Here is a 27,408-nt window from a genome sequence, read left to right as displayed (position 1 = left end):
GGGTAATTCGATCTATTTTCGTTCTTCTATTGTGTCTTTTTTAACAATAGCTGACGATAGCTAATAGTTTAAATAGGCTCCTTATAATAATCGCGATTTCCAGGTCGTTACCTCCGTTTTTTTACCTAAAACTCAACAGGACTTGTCTGACATAATAGTCTTTTGATTGTTGTTCATTTCTATGTCTTTTGTGTCGCACTGGAGGATGTAACACGAGTCGCTCTTCCTTCGCCTCTATTGATGTTTTCTTCGATCTAGGTAAAAAGTTTTTAGCGTTTAATTAAGACGAGTTTGGACTTTTAATTACGACACTTTTGGGAGTTGATAGGGATCGGTGTAATCATTCCTGTGATTTAATTTAGCCCCTGTAGAGTCTATTATGGGCCATTATTGGATAGACACTTCCCCCTGCAATAACGACCCCTCAAAGAGGGAGAGTCAGTTAAAAACTGTTTACAAGAAAAATCGGCATTTGAAGTGCAAAGTGGACAAGCGAAGCCAAACCGGTTGCGCATTTTAACCAAAAACGAGCTTTTTATAATTCTGTTATTTTCATGGAGCTTTTTGTCTTCGTAACTTTTTGTTGTTTTTATAATTTATTTTCCCCAAACGCAGTAAAACCTGATACTCTCCCATCTGCGCTTTCTCCCTCAAGCGCGCTATTTCCGTTCTTAGATATTACCTGTATCTGCGCGTAAATAAAACGAATGTATCATATAATTAGAGTAATGTTTGAAAATTCAAATTTAAAAATAATCCCCGCCATCTCACGTTACCTCCAAAACTCGCTCTAAATATAACATTTCTCCACCGCGGACTCGGGCAAAAAGACAGCGCGGGCGAAAAGAAGGGATGTTTTTGCAGTTAAATAAACACTTCTGTTATCCAAACACTCTTTTGTAGAAACCAGAATGTTTCGACTTACCGAGTGTTTTGTTCAAGCTGAAACGCTTAAAAAATAAAACAGAAAGTGTGGACTTTCTCAAAACAGGAAAAAAGTGCATTCCCATGACGGAATTACAACTTAAAGGGTTGAGAAAGGGTGAGGCGATTTAAAGGCGAAACTGGAAAAAGCGAATTTCTTCGATTGAGTATTGTGCGGTTTGTGGAAAGGGTAGGAACGGGTTAATTTTATTATAATGGGGCGAACGGTTCTCACCACTTTACGCGGTTTTCTCACATATTTATGTAGTGACGTGGGTTTAAGAATGTCACCCTTTTATTGAAGGGTTGAGGGTTATTTCCGTATTCAGGTATAATTGCTGGCCTTATTGAAAAGGTCAAGAGGAATAATAAGAGATTTTGGTCTGCGTGCTGGTAATTCCTTTCGGCGCCAGCACGAGCCCCCGGTATCTGATGAGGCGGAAGAAGCGTCTGCGAGTTTGCACAAAGAACATTACTTCTGTTTACGAGCAATGTTCGCTGACTGCTAATCCTTCAGGTATATAACAAAATGATCGATTGGGTGTGTCGCGATGTGTGCCTTAATCCGCTCCCAGATGAGGAAGTTCAATTTGGGGCTTCTTCATTTCGTGATGCGTGAGCCACATCCGGTTAACGGGCTTCCGAAATTTCCGCTCCGACAAACAGTCAAAAATTAAACACGTACGGCTTCTTAGGCCTGTTATCAATCGGTGTTAAGGGTCAAAGTACTAGGTGGTCTCATCGAGTGGAAGACACCAGATATGGTGGTAAAAAAACGTAAAGGATGAAGCTGCCGCTGCTCATCTGCTTTATTCAAGCAGGTTTCAGTGAGTGGACACGAGAAATTAAATAAACTTCGTTAAGAAACGTCTTCTTCCAAAAAGATAAAATCTATAATTCCTTCAATAATTCTAGTGTTAAATTTGATGGCCGCGCTTTTATGGGCCTTTTTCTTGTCTACTTGACTTAATACGTTCTTCCAGCTGTTTGCTCAGCATTTAAAATCTCGTTTCGTCAAAACACAATTTGCTCAAGAACGCGTAAAATCCCTTTCTTGTGGCCATTTAGTACCCGAGTCAAAATAAGTATTGTGCACCGCTCGTTGACCGCACTCGGGTGGCTGCTTCCCCAGGTACCCTCTTCAAGAGGGCACACAATACTTCTTATTTACATTGACCATCATCTACTGTTGACTCGGAACCGCAAAAAGTACTCTCATCTCGTGAGACTTTTAATTTCGTTGCTTCTACCTGCGATTTTTCGTCATTATCCCGTTCACATGGGGGCACACCAACCCCCTGCGATGCGTACGTTCGACCATCGTCGCTGCTGCTGCTGTCGGACGTTCTGTATAAATAGGGAGCCGCTTGCTGATATCAAATTACGCCATTATTCTGCTCCAGCCACCCTTACCTGCCTCTCTTTGCCTCACCTTTGCACGCATACATCGCCTGATGCTCATTTCAGACGGATCGATGAGGGTTTACTTCGTTTTTCCCAAAAAACACAGATTTGGGGTAGTTTTGATGATAAAACTATAGTCATTAGTCATTGCACCCTTCTAAATTGGTTGCTAAGGTGTTTGGTGGTGATTGGAACGGATCCTAATGCTTGTTATTTGCCAGAAGGGCACGTGCACCTTGCAATTATTTTATTAGTTTCACAACCCCTCTTATCCAACTCAATTATTCCTCTAATACGGAAGACGTTCGATAATAGGAGAGACTAACAATCTGTCCGATGGTTTTCTCATTTGTTATCTGCGAGCTTCGAGATTGCGTAAAGGCAAAATTGGATCTTATGCAGCCCAAAAGTTTAATTAAAACTGTTATTTTCCTTGTTTGTGTCAGAAAATTGGTAGACCTAAGACTGCGAAAAAATGTTAAAGTTTATTCCGAGCAATTTCTGAAAATTGGAGATAATTTTGGAATAGAGATGCGATCAAAAATAAAAATCTGAAGACGAAATTCTTGGTACAATAACCACTCGGTCTTTCAGATTTTTGCTCAATTAATGTTAGCAGCTGAAGCAACAAACTGTAGATAATGAATAAACTGGATAAATCTGGAATCCTAAGCATTTATGGTTTCAGCGAAAAATTAATTTAATGTTTGATATATCAAAACTGAAAACAAAATTGATGCGCAAGAGATCTGAAGAAGAAATATATTTCCCATTTAATTTTAATCTTAGGTTGAGATGTCCGCTTTTCTGAAAATTTGGGCAAAATTTTGTCTCATCTGGTAATCTTTGAATGAGCATTTTAACGGGAATAAACAGCTGAAAAAAGGTGCAGCTCTCAATTCGAGACAACTGAAAACCATCAACCGGCTGAAAATAGAAATAGGAATGAGTTGTTTGCAAATAATTAAATTAAAGACTGAGAAATTAGAAATCTAGAAACCTGATCCTAAAACTGAATAAACAGCTCAAACAAAGTGAAAGTAAAATTCGAAAAATGGAGAACTGAAAACTTGGGAAGAAACTTTTTTTTCTCGCGGATTCGCTTCCTCTCCTCGTCCGTTTCCTGTGGTTTTATTGCATTTTACGTCCCATGAACACATGTAAACATATTTTCCAGGTAACTAAAAAGAAATAAAAAAAAACGTCACCTTGTAAACCACGAACCACAAACGAAATAAAATCAACGCGTTTGTAACTTGATATGGCAGCAACTGCGCAACGAGGGTATCAGACCATTGCAATTACTGCCCATATGAAATAAAATGGGTGCGAACCTAAATAATCACTCATCTGGTCCAGAACCGCGGAAATCCGATATGTCTAAAATCACCAACCCTTAACTATAACAATTTTTAGGGGAAAAACGCGATTAATGAATGTATGTATGATCGTTTTAGACCAAACAATCAAGAAGTTCTGATTGAATCGGCGCGTATCGGTTTACTATACACAATTCCAACAAAATCGAACAATAAACAGCTGCTTCGATGGGATTTATGAGGAATTTGGTGCGTTTTGAGCAATTTGTTGCTGGTTGTTGTTTTGGAAATAAGCGCCGGTTTCGGGAGTTAAAACAGTTTCTTGGAAACACAGGAGGAATTTTCATCCCCACAATTAATTAATTCACCCCCCAATGAAATCCCGTCCATAGCCCCAACACAAAAACCTCATTACTTCCATCGCCTTATCGATCTACTCCAGCAGTTTTCAAAAGCTGACAAACAAAGCTAATATTTGCAGAGAGGGCGAACAATAAAAGCATTTCATTCATACACATCCTTACTACCTCCCCTCCATCCGCCATCTCTCTCTTATCCCTACCTCCACATCAAGCCAGACAGAGACACAGAAGCTCCTCCCGTTTCGTCCTATTATCTGTCAACTGACAGTAGGTCCATCTGCCGTGACCACGCCCTCTCACATTAAGAGGGGATGAAATGACATTTGGTCGTCGTTTTGTTTAACGGATTGGTTGATCTCTCGTTGTTATGGTAACGAGAATTCGGAGGGTGGGGGTCGAGACGAATTGCTGGTTGTATTTTCTTGGGGTTTTGGACACCCTGCAACTGTTTATTTTAACGCGATGATCATTGACAAGCGGAACGCCGGCTATAACTGTGGATATAATACAATAACCTCTTTATGTAAATGGCCACTCGTGGTGGAGAGCTTCTTCAGGGGTAATGTGATACGGTGCCGCTGTGGGATTTGTGGAGGGAATATAAACGCGAGTTGTGGATGCGGAATGACAGATGGGTGGCTCAAAGAAAAATTCAAATGCACGGAAACTTTTATTTTTACAGCCTAAATTTTCATTTGGGGAATCACAGTGACTAGATTTTTTCAGCATAGTAAATGACTCCAAAAAAAATCAGTGGGACTTCAATCTGGGAAACTTGGTGACGAAGACGTTTTATAAGTGTTAATTGATTAATTTAGTTAGTTGGTTAATGAAATTCAATTGAATTAATCGAAGAAGTGGCACTTTAGCAGGGCATTAAATATTTAATCTCAATTAAAGATTTAATTACTTTGTGTAAACTGGGTCTGAACATTATTTATAAAGTTATTGATTAAATTAATTGGGCAATTAAAAAGAGAACTTGATGCGAAAATGTTAACAACTTTTCGTTTATTGGTTGATTAAACTGCATTTCCACGGTTGTTCCGCAAATTACACAATCCTCTCTGTGATAGAAACCAATCAAAGTTTCCCACGCGTCTATCGCGCAAAAATCTATTTACCACAAAACCGCACGGCCACATTACCATAAAATAAAAATATTATGACATTTGTTGGCAAAAAATGCTCTAATTTTATAATCGATAGCTTCAAGGTTTTAGAATGGAATAATTACGTGCGATAGTTTCATATTGAATTACTTCTGTTTAGAATATTTTTGTAACTGAAACTTCCTGTGAGAATGTATCGCTTGACGTACCAGAGCACAATTATCGAATTTTTTGTGCTTCATAGATAAATCGTGTCGCTTTATTGTTATTGTGATAATTAGGTTGATGATGACGTGATGAATGGTAATGGTTCGAGAACCACCCTCTCCCGTGGGGTTAATGCTTCATTATCTGCATCCGAAGCGACGGATACATCGCTGCTAACTAATGATTACAAGTGCATTGACGGGTTGTAACAAATGTGGCTACAGTCTAGCGTTTTTCGTTTTTTAGTCTTGAAATGGTTGTTTTGGAACGTGTTGAAGGGGGAATTTCCAGTGGTCATTGAGCCCTTCATTTACTCAGTTTGAGGCCCAAACCCCTGGGGAAAAACGCTTGCTGGAACAGCAGGCTTGGTAGGAGACATATGTTAAAACTGCTCTTTTCGAAGCCTGATTAGCACTCGACGTGATCCCGAGGGGACCTCAATAAATGTAATAAACGGTCAGATTCTTAACGTGATTTTATGGTATTTGAATGACTTGTGCCAAGTACCACACACAGGCGGAGAGGAGATGCGCTGATAACGAGCTTTCGCGTGTTTTTGCGTAATTTGTGTAATCAAACTGCGTCTCTTGTCTAAATAAAGCAATGATGTGCCCCCATCGCATCTCCCACAAAAATTAACGTAATTAGAGCCCGCGCCAATTTACATCAATTACGTAATTGACTCCTTCGTAAAAAGTCGCAGCATGTGTCAACGACAATTTATGAATGAAGTTGACAAATTCTAATTCATTCGGTCGAGTTTCAAATCGCTGATATGAATGAACGACGACACGTGATACCTTGTATATGATATTTTGGTTGTAAACTGAGCTGCCCCATTTTAATAGTACTATGTACCAAAACACTTTTCAATCATTCACACGCAAATCCGAAAAAACCTAGCTCGAGTTACGCCCAAAATTTATTACACTTCTCGATCTAAAAACATTAAACAATAAAATCTAAGCTCGCGTGGGTTTACGGCTCCAAATTTAAACCAATAAAAAAACCTCGTAAAGCCACCACGTTTGACAGTTTGTCTGTTTAGGATCGGGTTCGCATATTTAAGTGACGTTTGCGAAAACGTTAGTCATATTTTTTGGGCCTAATTGGGACACACGAGGGCTTTAATTATGTATAGGAGCGGAAGGGTAGTTCGAGACGAATTGCCAGTTCGGGTCAGAAGTTATGCTTTAGCAGTTCTTTACTTCTAATGAGTAGAATGGATGTAATTAAGCGCAACGTTGATAAAGCTTCTCTTAGAAAGCGTTTGCGATATTTATATAACAAGCGCGGGCTTATCCAACCTTCGACTTCACGTTCTTGAGGGAATTCTAATTTTAATAACACTTTTTATGTTACGAGATCCGATTTCCACGGAAATTTTTGCGGCCTCTGAAGAAATTTAAATTTACGAAATTATGGAGCAGAAAAATCAAATTTTGAAGTGTTTCTCTAATATTTTCTCCAATTTTGCTCTAAAGTACGCAGATTTGCAGAAACTGTTCTTGTTAATATTTAACTACAAAATTTTAGCGTAGAAATAACAAATTTTGTAAATTTTTATTTTTACGGCGAATCAGACATTTTTAAATTATCCATTTTCTCCAGTGGTTCTATTTGATTAGCTCCTAAAACAATCAAATTTGCAGAGATTATTCAATTAAAATAACTTAATATCTCTCCCAAATTACAAAATTATAGAGAAAAAGTCTAAATTTTGTCAATTTTCGTTTTTGGAGAAAATTAGAGATTTTGAAAATTTTGATTTTTTTTTCTAATTTCAATAATTTCGCTCCTAAAGTACTTAGATTAGACTGTTTTTCTTAAGACTAAAATACAAAAACAGCGCAGAAAAGACAAATTTTGGAAATTTTCCTTTTCAGAGCTAAATCAAACATTTCAAAATTTTGTGTTTTCTCCTCTGGTTCTGCTAGTTTTGCTCCTAAAGCAATCAAATTTGCGATTAGTATTCTTCCAATATGACTTATTATCTGTGCTAAATTACAAAATTATGGAGTAAAACAAACAAATTTTGCAAATTCTCTTTTTTGAAAAAATTAGAAATTCTGAAAATTTTGAATTTCTTCCTCTAATTGCACTAATTTCGCTCCTAAAGTTCTCAGATTTGCACAGATTGTTCTTCTTAAGACTAAATTTGAAAACCAGCGCAGCAAAGATAGATTTTGGAAATTTTTCTTTTCAGGGAGAATCAGACATTATAAAATTTTGTGTTTTCTCCTCTGGTTCTGCTAGTTTATTAGGTTATAACAAAAGCAATCAAATTTGCGGAGATTGTTTTTCCAATATGACGTATTATCTGTGCCAAATTACAATATTATAGAGTAGAACAAAGACGCAAAAATATGAAAATTTTTATTTTTGGAGAAAATTAGAAATTCTTAAAATTTAGATTTTTTTTCTCTAATTACACTAATTTTGCTCCAAAAGTCGTCCTACTTAAATTTGCAGAGATTAATCTTATTAATACTGAATTAGAAAATTATAGCGCAAAAATGACAAGTTTTTGGAAAAGTTCATTATCCAAGCGCATCAGAAATTCTAATAATTTCCTGTTTTCCCCTCCAAAATTCTTCTAATTGTGCTTTTAGGGCACTTAAATTTGTGGAGACTATTTCCCAAAGGGCACTTATTAAAAATTGTAGAGCATAAAAAACAATTTTTGAAAATTTTCATTTTCAGAGGGGATCAGAAATTCTAAAAATTTTATATGTTCGTCTTCAAATTTTGATTCTACAGCAATCAATTTTTGGGGGTTGTTTTCCTTCAGGAACTTATTAAATGTGCCAAATGACAAAATTATGGAACAGAAAAGACAAATTCTGGAGTCAATTCGACCTGTTCTCTAACTGTCAAAATTAACCCAAATGTTGATTTTTCTTAACTGCAGGTTTCTGATTGGTCATTTTTTACGTCATGTTAACTTAACATCTTCAGATTATGCAATTATTTGTTTTCTGGTAACAGGGAAATCCGCTGCAGGAAAAATGAACTGTAGGATAACGGTGATTTAGATAATTTGTCATCAAGACGCCTATGAATTTTGCTCGGCACGTCGTGTTATAAACTATACTGATAGATAACTATCAAAATGATAGCTCAAAACCAAAAAACCGCAAGAAAAAATGCATTTTTAACTAAAATCTGCATTTCACGCCATTTAACATTCTATTTTCTTTAGAACTATAACTTTATTGCCCATATGTGGTATTTTATATGAATCAATAACACGACACGCCGAGCAAAATGCATGGGCGTCTTGATGACAAATTATCTTGATCGTCCGTTATAATATCAATTTCTAAGTTTGTTTTTGCAACTCATATAAATGAGTTTATCTCACTCCGTGGCTTTATTTGTCTAATTCGATAAGGAGTTCGTTCTAATTTCCAAGCCCCATCGAAAATTTCCTGACCAGGCGCGATATCTTAGTCCGAGGCTAATAAATTAGCCAATTAATTACCCGGACCGCCACGATATTTATGCATGTGCGATCTGCAGGGACGAATAAATTTTTCCAACATTTAACTTTTATCGCGCTTTATTGCCCAGCTTAATGTTGTCATTAGTGTCGTTATCACCGACTGACGTTTATGGATTACATCAATTCTGTTAACTAGCCCAGCCGCGATCATCGGTGGCATTGTACGTCGACGTCGTTGCACTTAACATAATATCTTGGCGAAGATAAGACGAGCGCGAGCTTTCAGAAAATGCAAGAATGAATTTGCGGACATGATGCAGTATCGTGTCATCTGAAACTTTGCTGAAACACGAAACCACAACCACATTTCACTACCTCACTGACATTACATTACCACTGTGTACTGTATTACCGCGTGCCGGTTCTCACATGGCGATACACCACTTTGGGGGAAAAGGTTTCTTTGTCTTGAGAATCCTTGCAAAGGGGCTAAGCTTCGCGGAGATTAGACACTTTAATTAAAAAAAAAAGAGGACTTGAGCGGGGTTTGAACATGCAGTTTCGTAGATGGGGTAAATGGGGCCAGTAAGGCCATAAACTTTTTTTTATGGGTTTTCATATCGTCTTTCGCTGTCAAAATTCGTTTTTAGTTAGATGGCTCCGAGATTATTAATTTAATAAGCACCGATATCGCAGTACGAATTATATACTCAACTGTCAGTGTCATATCAATTTGACGATTTGGTGGTGTTTTCCGGACACTCTGTATCGTAACATAATTTTTTTGATCGTGACTAATTTGTCGTTGTTATTTACTGCGAATGCTGGGATATAAACGCCATCAACAACATCGTCTGACGCCTATCATTGTTTCGTATAAGTGATAACATACAAAGCATGTTTGCCAGACATATCCATATGTATTGACGACATAAACCGCCAAGTTCTCCGATAGTGTCATATTACCTCACTCATGCCATCCAGCATCCAAACAATTTGCAATATCTCATCCCCGTCACCCAACCCCCGTCCCGTTTTTCTAACCAATTAGATTTTTTCTCTTCCTTTTCAAACGTGCTAATCACGCCCACATCCTTGTTACGCAATTTCATGCATCTCAACCCTAAACTCAAATAAAATCTTTCAGGTCAATTATTTATTTTTTATGCGAAGGTGCGAGTCGAAAATTCGTCGCGGATACGCTTTTAACACAATTCGTTATGGGGAGATTTTAATACACGCCTCGCGAAGACGGAAGCTTTTCGGACGTTTTCGGTTGTTGAGGATGGAGGCGAAGGAAGGACGAAACGGGACGGTGGCTACGTGGCTGAGGAGCGAATGTGACATGTGACATCTGGGTCAAATATTTTAATGTTGTCGAGACGCGGGCAAAAAACGGGAGCGAAATGTTTCGTTAATTGGATCGGTTTTTGGAAGTTGGGGTAAAAACTGGAGCGGCGAAAAAAAAAACAAAAAATTGGAACGTTCGGTTTCCTTTCTCCCATCGAAGTTTCCCACTTGAACCCAAAACTGGCCCAATAATAGCGACATTGTGTCCATTTCCGGCCCGAGATCTTATCGGCGGTGTTACAGGAAAAACAAGATTTTCCAACTGGTCAGTCTTCGTCCATTTCTTCGACTTCCTGTTCCCCATGCCCGGCATAAATTCCCCAATAAAACAAGATAAAACAATAATTATAGCAGCCCACTATTGGATACCTGCACTATCTTCGCCATTGGTTCCAAAAGCTCGATTTAGTTCCAACTCCTTCCACTAGAGGTGTGCGCTTTCCCCTCCTCTCTTTTCGAACCTCGGGCTTTCAGTTTGTTTCGAAACGTTGTAGTGCGAACACCAATGCGTAAAAACCGCTTTTTCAAATGACGAACCTCCGGCTATAGTGGTGTGTTGTGACTCTGACGGCTCTGGTCGTGTAAAAGTGAGTGAACGCGATCATGGTGACTATAATGCCTTGTAATTATCTAAATTCCCAATCGACACGATGCGCGATAATCGATAAAATGTGCGAGCCAAAGGTAGTCAAAAAGTGTCAAAAAATCGTTGAAACTACAGTTTTGGTTTCAGGTGAAGCGGTCAAGGCCCGATGCAACTTCAGAGTCCGATCGTGATCGGTAAGTTTGAAAATTCTGATTCGACATGACCTTTCGTTGTTTTACATCGCGCTTTCTATTTTATTATTACAAGGCTCTAGGTTGTTGTCATCTGATAACGTCTCGTTAGTCGCCACTTTGACAGAGTAATGGTGTTGTCAAATGGACGCACTTCCATTTTCATCCGCAATATTACCGTAGAAAGGGGGCGATGTTTATTGTCTTGGCTTTAATTCGTCCACCCTGTGGAGCGTGAAGGTTGGCCTTTGTGGCAGTTGTTATATTGCGACCGTAAAAATTGCGACACGCATAAATAATTAAAAACGGACGGAGAAACGACAAAAAAGACAAACAAGAGAAATTACCGCTAAAATTTAAGGGCCAACTAAAGGTCAGTTTTGAACGCTTTCCGAACAAAGGACTCAAGTTATTGACGGTCATCTGGGAACTGAGATTTTGAATCTACAAATCTGTGGTCCACAGTCTAAAAACTAAATTTAGAATTATAAGAACCTCAAATTTTGAAAATTTTAAATCAAATTCAAATTGAAGCTCAAGTGAAGGTCCTGCAAATTTACAACATTTCCTCCACGGCTAATATCCGCATAAACGTCAACTTTGAGCACTATAGTCTTTCATGGATTCCATAAAGATTCTCTACTTTTACGGCTTCTGGCGCTCCAGTGGTTTTATGACCACACTCGCAAAAATCAAATATATTTCGATCAATATTTTACAACTTTGATTGCGGACGTTCGATTTTATTAAACTGAGACTGTCGAAGTCAATATGGATACTATCAGTGGCATTTTCCATAAACGTCTCATTAATTTACACTCAAATTTGCTATTGTTTGTGCAAGAAGAGGTTAAAGTGTCGCGAGAAAGTTTCTTTTGCAAACGCTCCTTATGGTCTTCAACAATAAAAAGCGCGGAGGAAGTCGAGTGTTCACATTTATTACAGTTGTCTAATTAACAAATTACAGCGCCGTGTTTGTTTTTTCTTATTACATCTTCATTTTTATCTCGTTAGCTCCGTGTTTCTCATTACACTGAAATTCAAAACGCAACTATTCTTAAATTCTTGTTTTAATTAAACACGTGTTCGGACATGTAGAATTTCAGGAATCCTTCAAATAGTTCCAATAAAACACCACTGATTACTACAAAACGACTGGCTCGTTTTTCTTTTTCCCGTTATTATCCGCTTTGTTTAGAATTATGTGTAAGACCACCAAAGTCCAAATCACATTAAATATGCTCGCTTAGAAATAAATATAAACACACAATAGATCGCATCGTAAAATCTTTGTAGGATTACCATTTTCTATTGAAACGTCTTTCGTGTCCAACTTCCGATTTACATTTTTTTTGCCATCCCACTTGTCACAGTGCCCATTAAATCCAAGAACAAATGCCTCATGGTCTGGCTCGCCCCGATCCCATATGGGTCATTTTAGCCGACGGCCGCCGGCAGTCGTAGACTCAACACGGTCTGTCGCGACCCATGCCCATAATACACACGTCCATCTCATTCAGCGAATTGATATAACAGACCAACGCAGCATTATGATATAACCAACAATGTCGATTATTTACATTTTTACTAGTGTTCAGGAAAGAAAAGTCACACTTGGAGTGTGGGAACTGCTGATGCAGATTTAGCTGGATGGGAAGTGTATTAACCGGGAAAATTGATATGGCCAGAGAAAACGATCTTTTCTTTCTTCGTTTTTCTATGAGTTACAACATTGGTACGAAAAAAGAACCCTGCGGGGATTTAATTTTCGGCGATTTAACGATTCTGGATGGTTGCCACTTGTCTTCACGTTTTATTTCTTGTGCAATGAGAAATAGCACACTTTAACAAAAAAAGTAGTTGAATTATTCAATTTATTATTCGGTTCTAGATAGTTAGGATTCTTGGCAAATGTAGGTTTCGGTTGTGGTTCTAATTTATGAGGCAGGTGTTAATTTGTAATTAGGGGAATTAAGGGTAATTTGTAAACAGAAGTTGTAAATGTCAGTTTTATTTCCAAATAGGTTTGCATTTACATGAATAAAATTGAAACCATATCTTGATAAAGAAACGAAGAAAGATCTGTTACGTATGAGAATACATTGTTATCTGATTTCCAAGCAAATTTTAAATTCAATTTTCACATTCTGTCTTGATTGTCTAGATGTCGCATCGTTTGAATTTTCTTGATTCTTTTTGTGTTCTCTTCAGATTCTCTTTACCTTTTGTCTACCCATCCTCTTTAGATCCTCTCTTAATTATTTTGAAGAATGTAGAATCTTTGTGCATTTGCTCTAAATACTACTTTTGATTTTTTAAATCCCATTTTCATACTTTTTCCATATTCTGCAAATTCTTCGATTTCATTAGATTTATTTCAACGGTTCTCTGGAAACGTCTTGCTACATTCTATTCAAATTCTTTCCACATTCTCTAGATTCTCCCCACTTAATCAGTTTGTTTTAATTCAATTTTGTTTAGCTTTTAGATTCATCGTTCAATTTTTTTCTCTAGATTTTCTGTAGAAATTTCTTTGGATTATGTTTACATTATTTTTTTATCATTATATTCTTTTTTAAATGCTGTTTAGATTTTCTCTAGGTTCTTACCTCTATTTTTCAGGTCTTTAAATTCAATCCTTTAAATTATTTTGAATATTTTAAAATTTAGACTAAATTTGCAGGCAATTATAGATAAAATAACTTCTACTATGTCTTCTGTCTTAAACTCTGCAATTTAGCAAAGTAAATCACATAAGCAAAAACTTTGTGTGTATCTGGATCTAGGACCTTAAATTTGATAACAATTTTCCCTTGTAGATCAAGATTTAGATACATAAATAAAAAAGATTAGAGCAATAAAATATGTTGGATATGGTGGATCAAATTAGATGTAGATGTTTTCAAAGAAATGGTATTGCATCAAGTAATCAATTTGAATTAGAATAAAAAAAAAGATTTCGTCGATAGCACTTGAATTAATTTGAAAATGAGCAAATTTAGATGAAAAGTTCAGTTTCTATTGTGCTCTTAATTTTATTTTGTAGCCTAATCAGGTGTTAAAAAATTTTTGTAATTAGATGTGTTTGTTAGATCCAAATATATTTAAACTGAAAAGTAGTTGCCAATCTATGCATCTTTAAATTTATAGAAAATGTCAATTTGAAAAAACATCGAAATAAAAAATCTGCTCTGGAGATAAAATTTTGAAACAAGTTTGAAATGGTGCTTAGAAAGCAGATCTAGATAATAGTAATTGCAAGGGAAAGAAGACAGTTTTGTGATTCGAAGATTGAGGAAAATTAGAAAGTATGGATCAGAAAAGTCTTCTTTTTCGTGGTTTATAAATTACTTCATTACTAGACCAACGATAGGTTTATATGTACCGAAGTTAATTTTTGACGCATAGATGATTTAACTATCACTTTTTACGATTTAATGCAGATTTTATGTAAGCGAAAATATGCTTCTGCTGTATTTTACAAAAGAAATTGAAGTAATGTAAAGAAGCCTCAAGATACAAATATCGTCATTGTCATTCGCAATTGTTTAATAAACATTTCTTAATCAATAAAACACCTTTTTTTTCGACGTATACATGACATATACCAATTAAACATTTAGTTCAATATAGGCAACCCAAAACACGGCTTTTTTTATCTACTTGCAAGAGAGATATTTTATTCGAATTCCAAACCCAATACTTGAAAGAAAAAAAAACGAATTTGCAGATACAGCCACAAACCCTTTCTTTATAAAGAAAATCGTCATTTAGCTTCAAATTTATTTGATTTTTGTTGACGAATTTTGCGGATTTTAAGCATACTGCAGCCAATTTCTCCAGAAGTAACCGTTGGATCTTCAAAAAGCTTCATTATTTTGCGCATTTCGATCTCTACTTTGCGGATAGTCTCTAAAACCGTTTGTTTATAGAGAAAATCGTCATTTAGCTTCAAATTTGGTTGATTTTTCGACGAGTTTTGTTGATTTTAAGCATATTTCAGCCGATTTCTCCAGAATTAACCGTTGGATCTAGAATCAGATTTTTGGTTTCAAAGGAGCAATACAATTTAAATGCAGAACTTTCTTTTACTGCCTAAAAGGCATCTATAAGATAAACACAACGAAGTTTTGTAAAATTGGAAGACATTCTTCCAGATTTAAAAATTTGAACAATGTAATTTAGAAATGGTAAATAGAAAACAGATTTAGATAAAACAATAAACATATTGATTTCAATATTGATTTAAATGTGACACCTAAATTAGAAAAAATTAGAAAGACAAGGTAAGGCTAAATATAGTTTTTATTAGACAATTTTATTTTTATATTATGCAAATTGGCGGATATTGACACGTTAAAAACGAACTTATAATTCGATCCATTTCAATTTATAAAAGAAAATCTGATCTAAAGGTGAGAATTTGAATTAATTTAGTCGGGACAGAATCAGATCAAGAGGGAACTTAATCTACCAGTCAAAGAGTACCATTTCTAGATCTGAGACTAAAAAAGATAATGTTAAATTTGCTACAATTTCTAGATTTTGTGTTTATTTGGACTCACCATTATTTGTCAATCTTCAAAAAGATGTCTTGAGCAGACATTTTGAATTTAATTGAAAGTTAGGATCTAGATCAGAAGCTGCAAAGTCTAGGACTATCATATTTTCGGAAATAAAAATCACAGAAGGATGAAATATCCTTTTAAAAAAAGTTCTAGTATTGTTCTAAAACAAGGATTTTTAAAAACCCAATAAAAATAAATTCCGTGTTGGATGTTTGATATCCTTCCCAATTTAATTTTTGCAACCTGAGTTCTAAAATTTCGTCACTAATGCCACCCGAAAGTAGTTGTTTCCGTCGCTTGGAAGTAGATCCAATAAAATGACCAAATCTTTGAATGAAACTCTTCCAACTTTTGTTGAAGTGGCGAAAACGAGGTTACGCTCATAAACGATAAAACCATCGAAACATTGTTGTTGAACATTAATTCCTCCGACTTTGTTATTTTAATGGTTATTGCATAAAACCTATTCGACGTTCGTTTCCGTTTCACACAACAGACGCATTTTAACGACCATCGAAATAAAATGGTCTACCCACAGCCGTAAGATCCGCAACTTAACGGATAAACACGTCTCGAAAAAACATCGAAAATAACGTCGTTAATTGGTCCGAAAAAAAACATCATCCATAAAAATCATAACTCGATGTCAGACTATCGCAAACGACTCATCGAAATTAATATTTATCGCTGGCGCAGCTCGGGAGACATTCCCAATTCATCGAAATGCCTATTAATTTCACGTTTCTTCTTCTTTCGATGAAGATGGAGCGAGAGTTGCGCGGGATTTTTACGACGAACGAAGAGATAAAGTCTGGGCTCGTCCTGTGTCATTTAGTCCATAGACTTATTCTTTATGTGACAAACTGGCGAAGCATAATGAACCTGCATATCTTCAAATCTTCATTATCGTCGCCGTGGGTGTTCCGCCGCGACATGGGGGTGCATTATCGCCGAAGATAAATTTTAGAAGAATCAGGAAAAGACTAATTGGCAGCTGATTATCGATCATCACTGCCGATTTTTACAAGAATTCCAACAGTTTTTTACATTGACTAATTAGAATGGTAACGGGATTTCGTTATCTGACCATCGGACATAATAAGGTTGTTAGGAAGAGAGTCTATGGTATTTTCGCTGGGTTTTGACACCTCCAATGGTGTGAAGAAAAACACTTGGAGATGAGTGATGGGGCAGGTTTCCATTTCTCCCTTTTTTTAGAAGTTCCGAACTCAATTTTTTGGTTCTTGACAAACTACTCGTATTGTTCCCTTTTCGCGGCCGCCAGTGTCGCAATTATGTCATCACCAGGTCCCATAATCGGCTTATCCTAGCCCCTGAAGCTTATTTCTCCGCGCTACTGCCTTTGTATTGTCAGCAACAACACCACTCGACAAAAAGACTACAACACACCGAAAACAATGATTTTTTCGCCGGTGGAGCAAGAAGGGGCGCACGATTCGTCTCTTTCTGTTGACAATTATGTTTATGTGCTGTTAGATATACTAATCTTAAGAGAGACAGGACTTTACATTCCACCAAAGAGATAAGATCGCACCTGTAGCTGTGCTTGGTCTTTATAAAACATCTCTGGTTTTAGTCTTTGAATTATACACTTTCTAGATGCCACCTTCTTTAGATAATTTATCTTGGAAGCTTGGAGGCGGTGGCAACATTAATTATTATCAAGGATTGAACGGAGACAAATTGCGGGGGAGCGAACGATTTTTGATTCCGAGATTTTTCCAAACGGGTCATAAATTACCGCCAGGAGAGACATAAAAATAACAATAAAATACAATTTTTGGACACAAGTTTTATAGAGGCTGAAAAAATTAAGCAACGAGGGCTATTTCAAGTGCTTACTTTTGTAATGTTTACAAAATAAAGCTCTTGTTTTAATTTACGACCGCAAACATTGTCGATGCGATCTTTACTTGAAAAAAAGTCATAATTCTTGGAAATATTCTCGTGATAACACAAACATATGAGGTATCAGCTTTATTACTTTAAATTGTTTGATGGTACAAGTTGGTTGTAATTATTTAGATTTATGACGGGACACAAGGTGTGTTTATGGGCCGATTTAGATTCTTGAACACGGGGAACTATAATTATCACAATTATGGCGGTTATGCAAGAGATGATTAGGGAGAGTGCGAATCTGCTTCCTGTTAAGAGAAAATTTCGGGAGAAATGCAAGAAATAATCCTGGAATATCGTTCCTGGTGGAATTAATTTTATAAAAATTCTAGAATTCAGAGTTGTCATTTGAGATTTATCAGTTGCCTAGATCCTGATGTTATCAATAATTCTGTAGTGAATTTGGATTTGGTTTCTAGAATCAAAAGCTCTAGAAGCAAATTATTTTCAGGCTTGTTGTTGATCGTTTAGATCTAGATTTTAGAATTTCTAAATCAAGTTTTCTAATTCTTATTCTATTTTAGTTTTAGGAATGCCAGCAAATACCCAATTAATTATTCTGTAAATTAAGTATATTAAAAAGATCTACACGTTTAGTTATAATCGAACTGACAATTCTGTGTTCAGAATGGTTCCAGGCTCTTTCATCAGTTGTCTAGATCTAGATTTTGGACAATTTGATATTTCTGTTTTTGTTAATTCTTGATATATCTCAGGCTTTCTTGAAGTTTTACTATCAAAATAATTTCAGGCTGCTACGAAGTTTTAGTTCCTAGAAGTAGATTAAAAATGATGTTCTAAAATTTACATATCTGGGTTAAATTGTTAGAACATCTCGAATCGTTTTCATCAGCTGTCTAGACCTAGATCTTAGATTAAATTATAATCGGATTAATTTTACACTTTTTGAATATTTCAGGGTTATTCATTAAAATAATTTAACTCCAAATAATTATGCAAGGAAGTGTCTTTTGAATTAGATTTGTCACTTGTTTAGATCTAGATTTTGATCAAGTCTGAGCTAATCGATCTTTTTTGTTGAATTCTCTAGATTTTTTTAAATCCGTTTTATGTTGTTTTTTTGGATTATTCTTTGATTTTACTTTACATTTTGTCCGGTTTCTTGAGTTTCTCTAAATTCCTTTTGAATTTTTCAGATTTCCTTTGAATTCTATGAGATTTTCCGCTTTTTTTTGTTCTTAACTTTTCCATATTCTGTTTAACTGTTTTAAATACGTTCTTTTAATAAGTTAATAATTTGTTTAAGATCTGACTTCCACTCTGAGAGTGAATCTGCGAACAAAAAATTCTAATCTCGTTAGATTTGAAATTAGAGCAATTTAAAGGTCACCAATCAGAAACGTCACAATTTAAAATCTACGAATCACAAACGTTTATTCTGAATACAAAACAAATGTTGCTAAGTAAGTAACGAGGTATCCTAGAATGGAAATTATTAATAAAACTTTTGTGATTGGTCAACTTTAAATGGCTCTAAAATCTAACAAATTTAGATTTTTTTTTCGCAGATTGTTGACGGCTCTTTGCGAGTTTTGGGTCACGCTGTATATTTTTAAGATCTTTGAATTCTTTGAATCTCTAAATTTGCCTTACATTTTTTAAATTCTTTTTATATATTCTTAAAATTTTCTTGGGATACTTTGGGTCAGTTTAAGTTTTCTAGCTTCTCTCTGAATTTTTAGACTGCAAAATCATTCATTCTTCAAATTGTTTTTGGATTAACCTCAATTTCTATCTAAATTCTCATTGGTTTTCAAAGATTTACTATAGTTTCATTTTCACATTAAGAGTTTAATTGTTCTGTAATTCTTTTTAAAAAGAATTTTATTTCTAGAAATTACTGATATTTTCAGTTTCTAGAAATAGATTATGAACTTAAAAAGTATTCTAAGATTATTATCAAACTATTTTTGTTTTTTCGCGTCGTTTCTATGTAATAGTGCTATTTAGATGCCTACAATTTATACCGCTTCAGATCTTTGTCTTTTACATTCTTTTTCTATTAATTTGATTAGTAATATAAATATGTTAAATATGTTTATAACTGTTTCTAGCATCAAGGGTGGCTTACGTCAACGACATTTCAGTTACGGTTTTGTATCCAAGTTTTTGGTTTTTTAGCCTTTAAACTACAATTAGAACAGCTTTTTTTAAATTAACTTTTCTCGACTAAAAGCGTTTATTTATTCGATTTTTTGCGTTTTATTTAACTGTTTAACAGCTAAAAGGCTTTATTTGTAACGAATCAGAGAACAGTTTACAGGAGACCACCGAATTTTGGATCAGAGTTTTCTGAGAATTTTGTGTTTAACGTCAAACTGACAGTATTTTATACCAGTAGCGTATTCGAAATAGTGAAAATTAACTTATTTGCCAAAGAATAAATGAGGCTTGCCATTCCAAAACGTTGTAAGTGCCAATTTACGCAAAAACAGGATTTCTTTGGATTTGAGTTGTATAATGCTAAATCTATGCCTTTCTGCAAGTGGTTTTGCTAAACATCTGCTTATATTGTTTTGACTCGCATTAGAATATGGACTTCCGTTTTGGAAATTTACCCACTTCTAACATTTTTCTAAACATTAATGATAAACTTTTTTTCGATTTTCATTTGCCGGAATGGTTTCAAAAAACATTACACTAACACATAAATTTAATTCAGTTTATGGTATTGGTTACGTTAAGAATAAAACAGTTTTCTTTGTTTCTTGTAAAATTATTAAAATGGCACTTACAACATTTCGGAATGGCAGACCTTAAATAATAACAAATACTTTATTTAAAATTTGTTCTCTTTAAAAACAAATTTGCACCACTCTCTCCTTCCTCTTATTGACGCCATTTATTTAATCGAAAGACTACTTGGCTTTTTGCAAAATTCAAAATTAGATTTAGTGAATCTTTAATTAAATCGAAAAAAAAATGAAATAATTACAGACATCAAAAGTAAAGATACAGAATAAAGAAAGAACTGAAAGAAAAATCATTTGGAGATCGCCGGAGACGCCTTCAACTTCAATTATTTAAATGCGGTAAACCGATTATAAATCCGCCTACTTTTCACACCTCGTAAAAGTAACTGTACAGACTTTTCCTGATCAAATTGAGATAAATTGAAGAAAATGATAGTTATAGTAGCGGATCAAATGACAGCAAATTGATTCTCACTTATACAATTAGTTAATATGCGCACTTTCATCACCATTAACGAATTTATTCAACATTTTATAGTCATGAATTTTCAATATTTAGGTTGGCCGCACTTATCGAATTTAAATGAGGAAAATTTGTGTGCTTAACGAAACCCGATCTGGTATTCGAGTAAGCACTTTACTTCTTTATAAACATAGCGAAAATATTGATTTTAGTGGTACCAATGTTAGTGAAAGTGGTACCAACATACCCCCGTCCCCCTCAATAATAAACTTCTGGAAGTAATAATCGGGGAGCCGTCTATATCAATCATCCTTTTATTACCTCGGTACTAACATCATGTTACGATCACAGTAAAACTCACATAAAACTTTTTTTGTCAGTTGTATGCCCATTTACGCATCCAAAAGGTCCAAGAGTATTGTTAAAGTCTGCGGGTAGTACGTGTTTCTGACAAAAGCTCAGCGGTACTCTTGCACCCGTTTCCTCTTAAGGTCGTCATCAATGGGCACACGTACCGAAAGACGACGAAAAATTTTTGATATGCGGACTTTAAACTCGTTGAGTAATTCCTCTCTTTCTCCGCTTCTCCAAATCCTTCTTCGAACGACCCAAGTGTGAAAATATTGCATATTTTAAATGCTTACAAGCCAGTTCTGTTTTTATTTGACACATATCCATTAGTTAAGTTAATGGATGTTTAAGGCCGGTTATAAATTGCCGTCTTGTAAGATTAAAATTTGATAAAACCATAAAAATTGTTGTTGATACAAGATAGTACTCATCAATGGACAAGATGAATAAATTTCCAGTTTTGTCCACAAGCGGTCTCGTACCCAACCATCGCAATCAATCACGCGTGCCATCAAACGATAAAAAAAACAAATCCACCCATCGATACTCGCTCAATTATCTCATCCGAAAGCCAGAAACACCAATCGTTACAAATTGTCCCACGATAAGACCAGTTTTATTTAGTTGTAATGGTATTAATCCCGAGCCTGCCGAGATTGTGTGAATAACCCAAAACGAAAAAAAAGACAAACGATGGAGATAATAAAACAAGCGATGGTAGGTGGGCTGGCAGGGCTCACTGCGACCAGGAGGTCTGGCGCGTTATGTGACAAAACAACCATAACGAATTGATCAAGATTAGGTTCCGTATTTAAAAATTGTTCATTGGAGCAGATTTTTCGATGACAATTTTTTCGGTGTACGCTCGGGTTGAGATCAGGCACGCGAATGCCGAGGGAAGTCGCGATCGGATTTCCACAGACGCACAGTGGGCCCGATGGCAAATCTAGCTGGACAAAAATCAAAAACCAAGTTTGTTTATTTGAATTTCTGAATAACGTATATTGTTCTAAAATCTTCAAACTGTCGATAACTGTGCGTATATCAGTTTTGTCTTCATCGGAATTGCATCTACAGCCAGAAAAAACACTTCAATCTCTTGCATTGCAATTTCAGCCAAATTATCGGGACTCTACTAACATGCAAGCCTAGTTTTTCAGACTGTTTTTGAATTTTGTGACATTGATCATTCAACTGAGAGTACATACTTCTCGGAAACCCATTTTTTCCTGGAATATGCTTTAGAAAAAAATAAAATTGCTTTCTAAAATTTCTTTTCCAAGTTTGAAGTTTAACTGCAGTTTTAAAATTTGTTTCAAGATAGTTCAGTCTAAAACTAGTTCTGGTTTATTAAAGAATTATTAAAAATTACGCATTCGAAAAATCTCAACCATATACAGGCGGTTGCAATTAAAATGAATACCATATCACATCATTGTCAATTTTTGTTTTTTTCTAAATTTCCAATGAAAATTAACGTAAATGATGAAAATACAAAATAAAAAAATTATCAACAACAAAAGTAGACAAATTAATACTGAAACTGCTGATCGAATTTAAAATTTTAAAAAGGGAAAAAAAGCTATGTAAATTTGAATTTTGGACTAAAATTTGGTCTAAAAATCTAATATTATTCTAAGCAAATTTTCTTAATACAGTACAACCTCGATTATCCGTGCTTCTCGGGACCGGAGCCTGCACGGACAGTCGAGTTAAGTAAACATACGTTTTAAGGCAACAGAATTATTTGGAACTTTTCTTATTCAAAATATATAAAAATTTTAAAACAACAATTTTAAATTCTGAAAGAAATTAAAACAATCAGACATATAACAAAAAAGTAACTATTTTGTAGTAAAAAAAAATCTGGTACTTCCATTTATTTCTTCTCTGGTCCCAAAATTTTCTCTCCCACTTGAATTTTCAGTTTCTTTCATTATGAAGGTTTTGATTGCAAAAGAATTTGATTCAAGGATTTTTGTTTTGTTTGCGAGTACAACTATTCAAAGACAAAAATTTTAACTCATAATTTTGTTTTTCGTTCTTTACACTGACTTAAATCTCATTAAAATACACCAACTGTAACTCGTGAAATTCCAAATTTTAAGTTTTCTAACATTGGAAGCAAAAGTTTGAAGTTGTTGGTCTTCGATTTAGGCGTTTTTTGTAATGCACGGATAGTCCGCACCCGGATAATCGAGGTTTTACTGTAATATCTATTGATATTTTCAACGTGAAGCAAAACATTGGAAAACGGCTCCATTAAAACAATCGTATTAGGCTGTACTTATGATTTACAATGTTGCAAGTGTTATTAATAGATTCGCCTTAAAAAGTTTGATGAATGTAGTAAATTTCAAAATTCATCTCCGAAAATTTGTAATGTAATGTTTTTTTTTCTCTAAACGTCACATCAAGTCACTATTTTTTTGTCGTTTTTAGACAGTAAAGTAGGCAATTTCATTATAAGTAATGAAAAGCGCTCGTTGACATGGAAACACTTTTACTGCCGATTATTATTTGAGACTTACATTTTGTATGGCACTTGCACGATCTTAACTTTGAAACCCTTTGAAACCAATATTTTTCACAGTCAATGTTATCATTATCAATGACAACTACATGCTTAGCCATACATGTTTATAGTTCAATTTGCGTTCACTCATTGTCGGTCGTGGAACTGAACCTAACGTTTGGAGAAAAAGTAGTGTTTGTTATTTGGCTGAAAAGTGGCTTTGCTATCTAGCAATTTTGCATATGCTACGCTCCTCCTTGCTACTGCAATTTAATTCCTCGACAAAAAGTGCCACTTTTCTGCCTTATAACAAAATCTACTATTGTCCAGCTATTTGCGATCGGGATTGTGAAACGGCCCAAATGGGGCAAAATGAAGTGACGTCACGATTGGAGCACCTGATTGGTGACACACAGAAATAAACAATTGAGAGATGTTTATTCGGTTTTATTTTTTCCACATCCATTCCAATTATTCCTGTGTATACTGTACGCGTTCTATTTATTCACATTCACGTAAAATGGTACACTTTGAGTGGTTTTTAGTACGGTTTTACAACCAGCCTGCGACCAGCTTGAGTAATTTTTAAAACTTCAACCCTTTTCCACTTCCTCGTCAAAATCCACATGCACATATGCTCCTCATCTCCGTGTCCATATTTACATTAACGATACCGTTAAAGTCTTTATTAAAGTGGCGTCCGTTTTTGAATTGTTTGCCGTAAAGTGAGGCATTTCCGTTTGACCATTTAAATTGTTTATTTGCGCGGCTTTAGGCGCGTTTCCCCTAATTAAGAGCTTTAGAGGTCGTATACTTGTCATCTTCTCCTCCTCATCATAATTACCGATGTTTGTGTTCGGCCAGCTTCCCTAAACTAAAAACTCGGAAAGAAAATGGAACATAATGAGTATTCTTCACATCGAAAACATGTGTGAACCAAATGGCGTCCTCTCTTTGTCAAACCGTGCACTTTTTGTCTTCGTCTATTTCGCTTCACATCACCATTAACTCCCCACTTGACACTTGTTGTTTTCGAAATGTTAAAACCTTTGGCAGTTTAATGCGTTAGAAAACTCATCATCGGCATGTTTATTTTTCGACGATTGTCGCATGCGAAATCTATTTGTTCTAGTCTGGTAAAATGACAAGCTTGAAGAAAATCTGGCACGGCCACGACACCAACGAAAAAAAATGCCCATATAATATATTGGACAGGGGACAAAACACATAAATTTCTCGGAAAGACCGGGTCGAAGTGCGGGTGTTGGTAAAAGCGGCCGGGGGTTCCGTTGGTGCAAGCAGGACGGCGACAACGGGGAATTTTTAAATGACAACTTGCTGGGTGTGACACGAACACTGACATACGTCTTGTCAGGTTGGCACAACTCGTGAGTTACGGTCGGGGAACGGACGAAAGAACTTTTCACTGCGGTTATAAATACATTAGTTCGAAATGCGCCCGATTCCGACGAGAGGAATGACAATTTCTCTTGATTTTTCAGATTGGCGGTGGGCGAGTCGGCCTGCAGCCCCCAAAGCGGCCACTCCTCCTCGACGTGCAGCTCCCCCCCAGCCACCGCCTCCACGGCCGCCAACCACAACGCCGAAATTTCCTCGACGACGACCTCCACCTGCGTCCCCACCAACTTCACCTCGTCTTGGTCAATCCTGGGCGAAACCACCGGAATCAAAAGCGAGATCCGGAGTCCGGGCTTGGCGGACAGTGAAGTGGCGGCGCTGCAAGACCCGCTCTCGTTCTACGGAACGCCGGCGGAGCTAGGCAATTTGTACGACAAAGAATACCCCCAATCTTACTCAGCTCAACAGTATTACAACAGGTTCGTGCCGTACGATATGCAACACGAAATACATTCTTTTGTAGCATGCAACAAGCGGCTTACGGCACAACGAACACCGCGACGTCGTCCTACATGAACCCGGCGTCGTCTTTCTACAATTCATCGTATCCTTACTCCTCGCTGGGATCTTCCAGAGGCTTGAATCCTTCCTGTAAAGCTAGTTCCGGTTATATAGCGTCGCCGTATTCGTCGCCGGCGTCACCGTTTCAAGGAAGTAGCCAAAGTCAATATTCGCCGTATGCGTCGTACGCGGCGCCGGGGTCGTCGACGTTTGCACAAGGATTTTCCGCACAGGTTAATACCACCTTCAAAGAAACAAAATCTCAATCTTTCTTTCAGGGCTCCGAATACGGGAGTTATGGCTCTGTTTACGGCGACTCGCAAACTTCTCAATACGCCTCCAGTTATTATGCTTCGCAAACTTATTCGCCCTACGTCAGTTCGCCGAGTTCGAGCGGCAGCTTGGGGGCGTCGTCCTACCAACTAGCGGCCACATCGCTCCCAGGTAAAAAAGTGCGCCAAGTTTGAATTTACCGCGACTATTCAAATAAACCATTCATTATATCCAGTGAGAATTATATCCAACGCGATCGTTGACTGTGTTGACGGCTGTCAGTTGTCACTTTGATCGTAAACAAACTAACCTCACTTCCGTGCCAAATTAACGATGCTGTGCCCCTACAGTGATACAAGCGACTCTGATTCAGACCACGGTACCCCCTTGTAGCCCCCAACTGACCCAATCACTTTTCTCGCTTTTAGACAGTCCTTCGAACGGCATCACCCTTGCTGATGGATCTTCATCCCCTTTGAAAGTAGACAGTGCCCGAAGATCTCGGGAGCCCCCAGCTTTGGGTACTGAGCAGAGAGGAACTCGGGGACGAGGCAGACGTACAAATACAGTGTCCCCAACAACCCCCGAATCCGCCACAGACAGAGTTTTCATCTGGGATTTGGACGAGACTATCATTATCTTCCACAGTTTACTAACTGGGGGCTTCGCCACCAAGTTCCAAAAAGATGGGGAGATAGCGTCTCAATTGGGGTTGAATATGGAGGAGTTGGTGTTCAATCTCGCGGACGCGCATTTCTTTTTTGGTGATATTGAAGTATGTAGGTTTTATGATGATTTTGGTTTTTGATCTTGAAAGTTGCAGGATTGTGATCAAGTGCATATTGACGACGTTTCGTCAGACGACAACGGACAGGATTTATCAAATTATAATTTTAGTTCAGACGGCTTCCACGCCTCTACATCCCTCACAGGGAGCAATTTATGTCTCGCGACGGGAGTCCGAGGGGGCGTCGACTGGATGAGGAAGCTCGCGTTCAGATATCGGAAAATTAAAGAAACCTACAATAACTACAGAAATAGGTTCGTCTAAATAGCCCCCTTTTTAGACAATTTTTAACATTTTTTGTTTTTCCAGTGTTGGAGGACTTCTGGGATCCACAAAAAGAGAACGATGGCTCCAACTCCGGGCCGAAATCGAAGCCCTAACTGACAACTGGTTGACGTTAGCCAACAAATGTCTAACCTTGATAAACTCAAGGACGAATTGTGTCAACGTTTTAGTGACGACAACACAGCTAATTCCAGCTTTGGCCAAAGTTTTGTTATTTGGTTTAGGTGGTGTCTTTCCTATCGACAATATTTACTCGGCCACAAAAATAGGTTCGTTTTTTAAGGGTAAATTGGCGCTTTTTTAATCTCTTTTAGCAGGTAAAGAAAGCTGCTTTGAGCGGATTGTTGCGAGGTTCGGCCGAAAGTGTACATATGTGGTGATCGGCGACGGACAAGACGAAGAAGCGGCAGCTAAAGCAATGAATTTTCCGTTTTGGAGAATATCAAGTCATAGTGAAATAGCGGCGTTATACAACGCTCTCGATATGGAATTTTTATGATTCCATTTTAACAGCGATTTTTATATTTTTTTTAAGAAACAAGATTATATGTTTTTGTGGATGTATTATAAATGTACATAAATAAAAAACTGTAATAAATGTCAGATAGTCTATTCGTTGCGTAAGAAATATTACGAAAGTGGCGAGGTTTGTGATGATTTTCGTAATGTTTTTTTAGTGACGTCAATGTGCTAATAAAGCAATTATTTTATA

General features: G+C 36.5%; 1 protein-coding gene across 1 annotated transcript; it reads left to right on the top strand.

The window, feature by feature from the left end:
* Positions 1–10,645: 10,645 nt before the first annotated feature.
* Positions 10,646–27,299, top strand: eya (eya transcriptional coactivator and phosphatase 2). The gene is made up of 9 exons (XM_088042209.1): positions 10,646–10,807; positions 10,857–10,903; positions 24,934–25,269; positions 25,314–25,584; positions 25,630–25,795; positions 26,053–26,399; positions 26,448–26,665; positions 26,721–26,965; positions 27,014–27,299. The coding sequence occupies exons 1-9, from the start codon at positions 10,727–10,729 to the stop codon at positions 27,193–27,195; spliced, it is 1,893 nt and encodes a 630-aa protein (XP_087898335.1). The 5' UTR covers positions 10,646–10,726; the 3' UTR covers positions 27,196–27,299.
* Positions 27,300–27,408: the final 109 nt, after the last annotated feature.

This window comes from Gnatocerus cornutus, chromosome 1, assembly GCF_029298725.1.
Source record: "Gnatocerus cornutus isolate USDA-ARS CGAHR chromosome 1, icGnaCorn1.1, whole genome shotgun sequence".
Taxonomy (NCBI): Eukaryota; Metazoa; Arthropoda; class Insecta; order Coleoptera; family Tenebrionidae; genus Gnatocerus; species Gnatocerus cornutus.
Note: the sequence above shows the minus strand (reverse complement) of the source record. Positions and strands in the feature narration are given on the sequence as shown.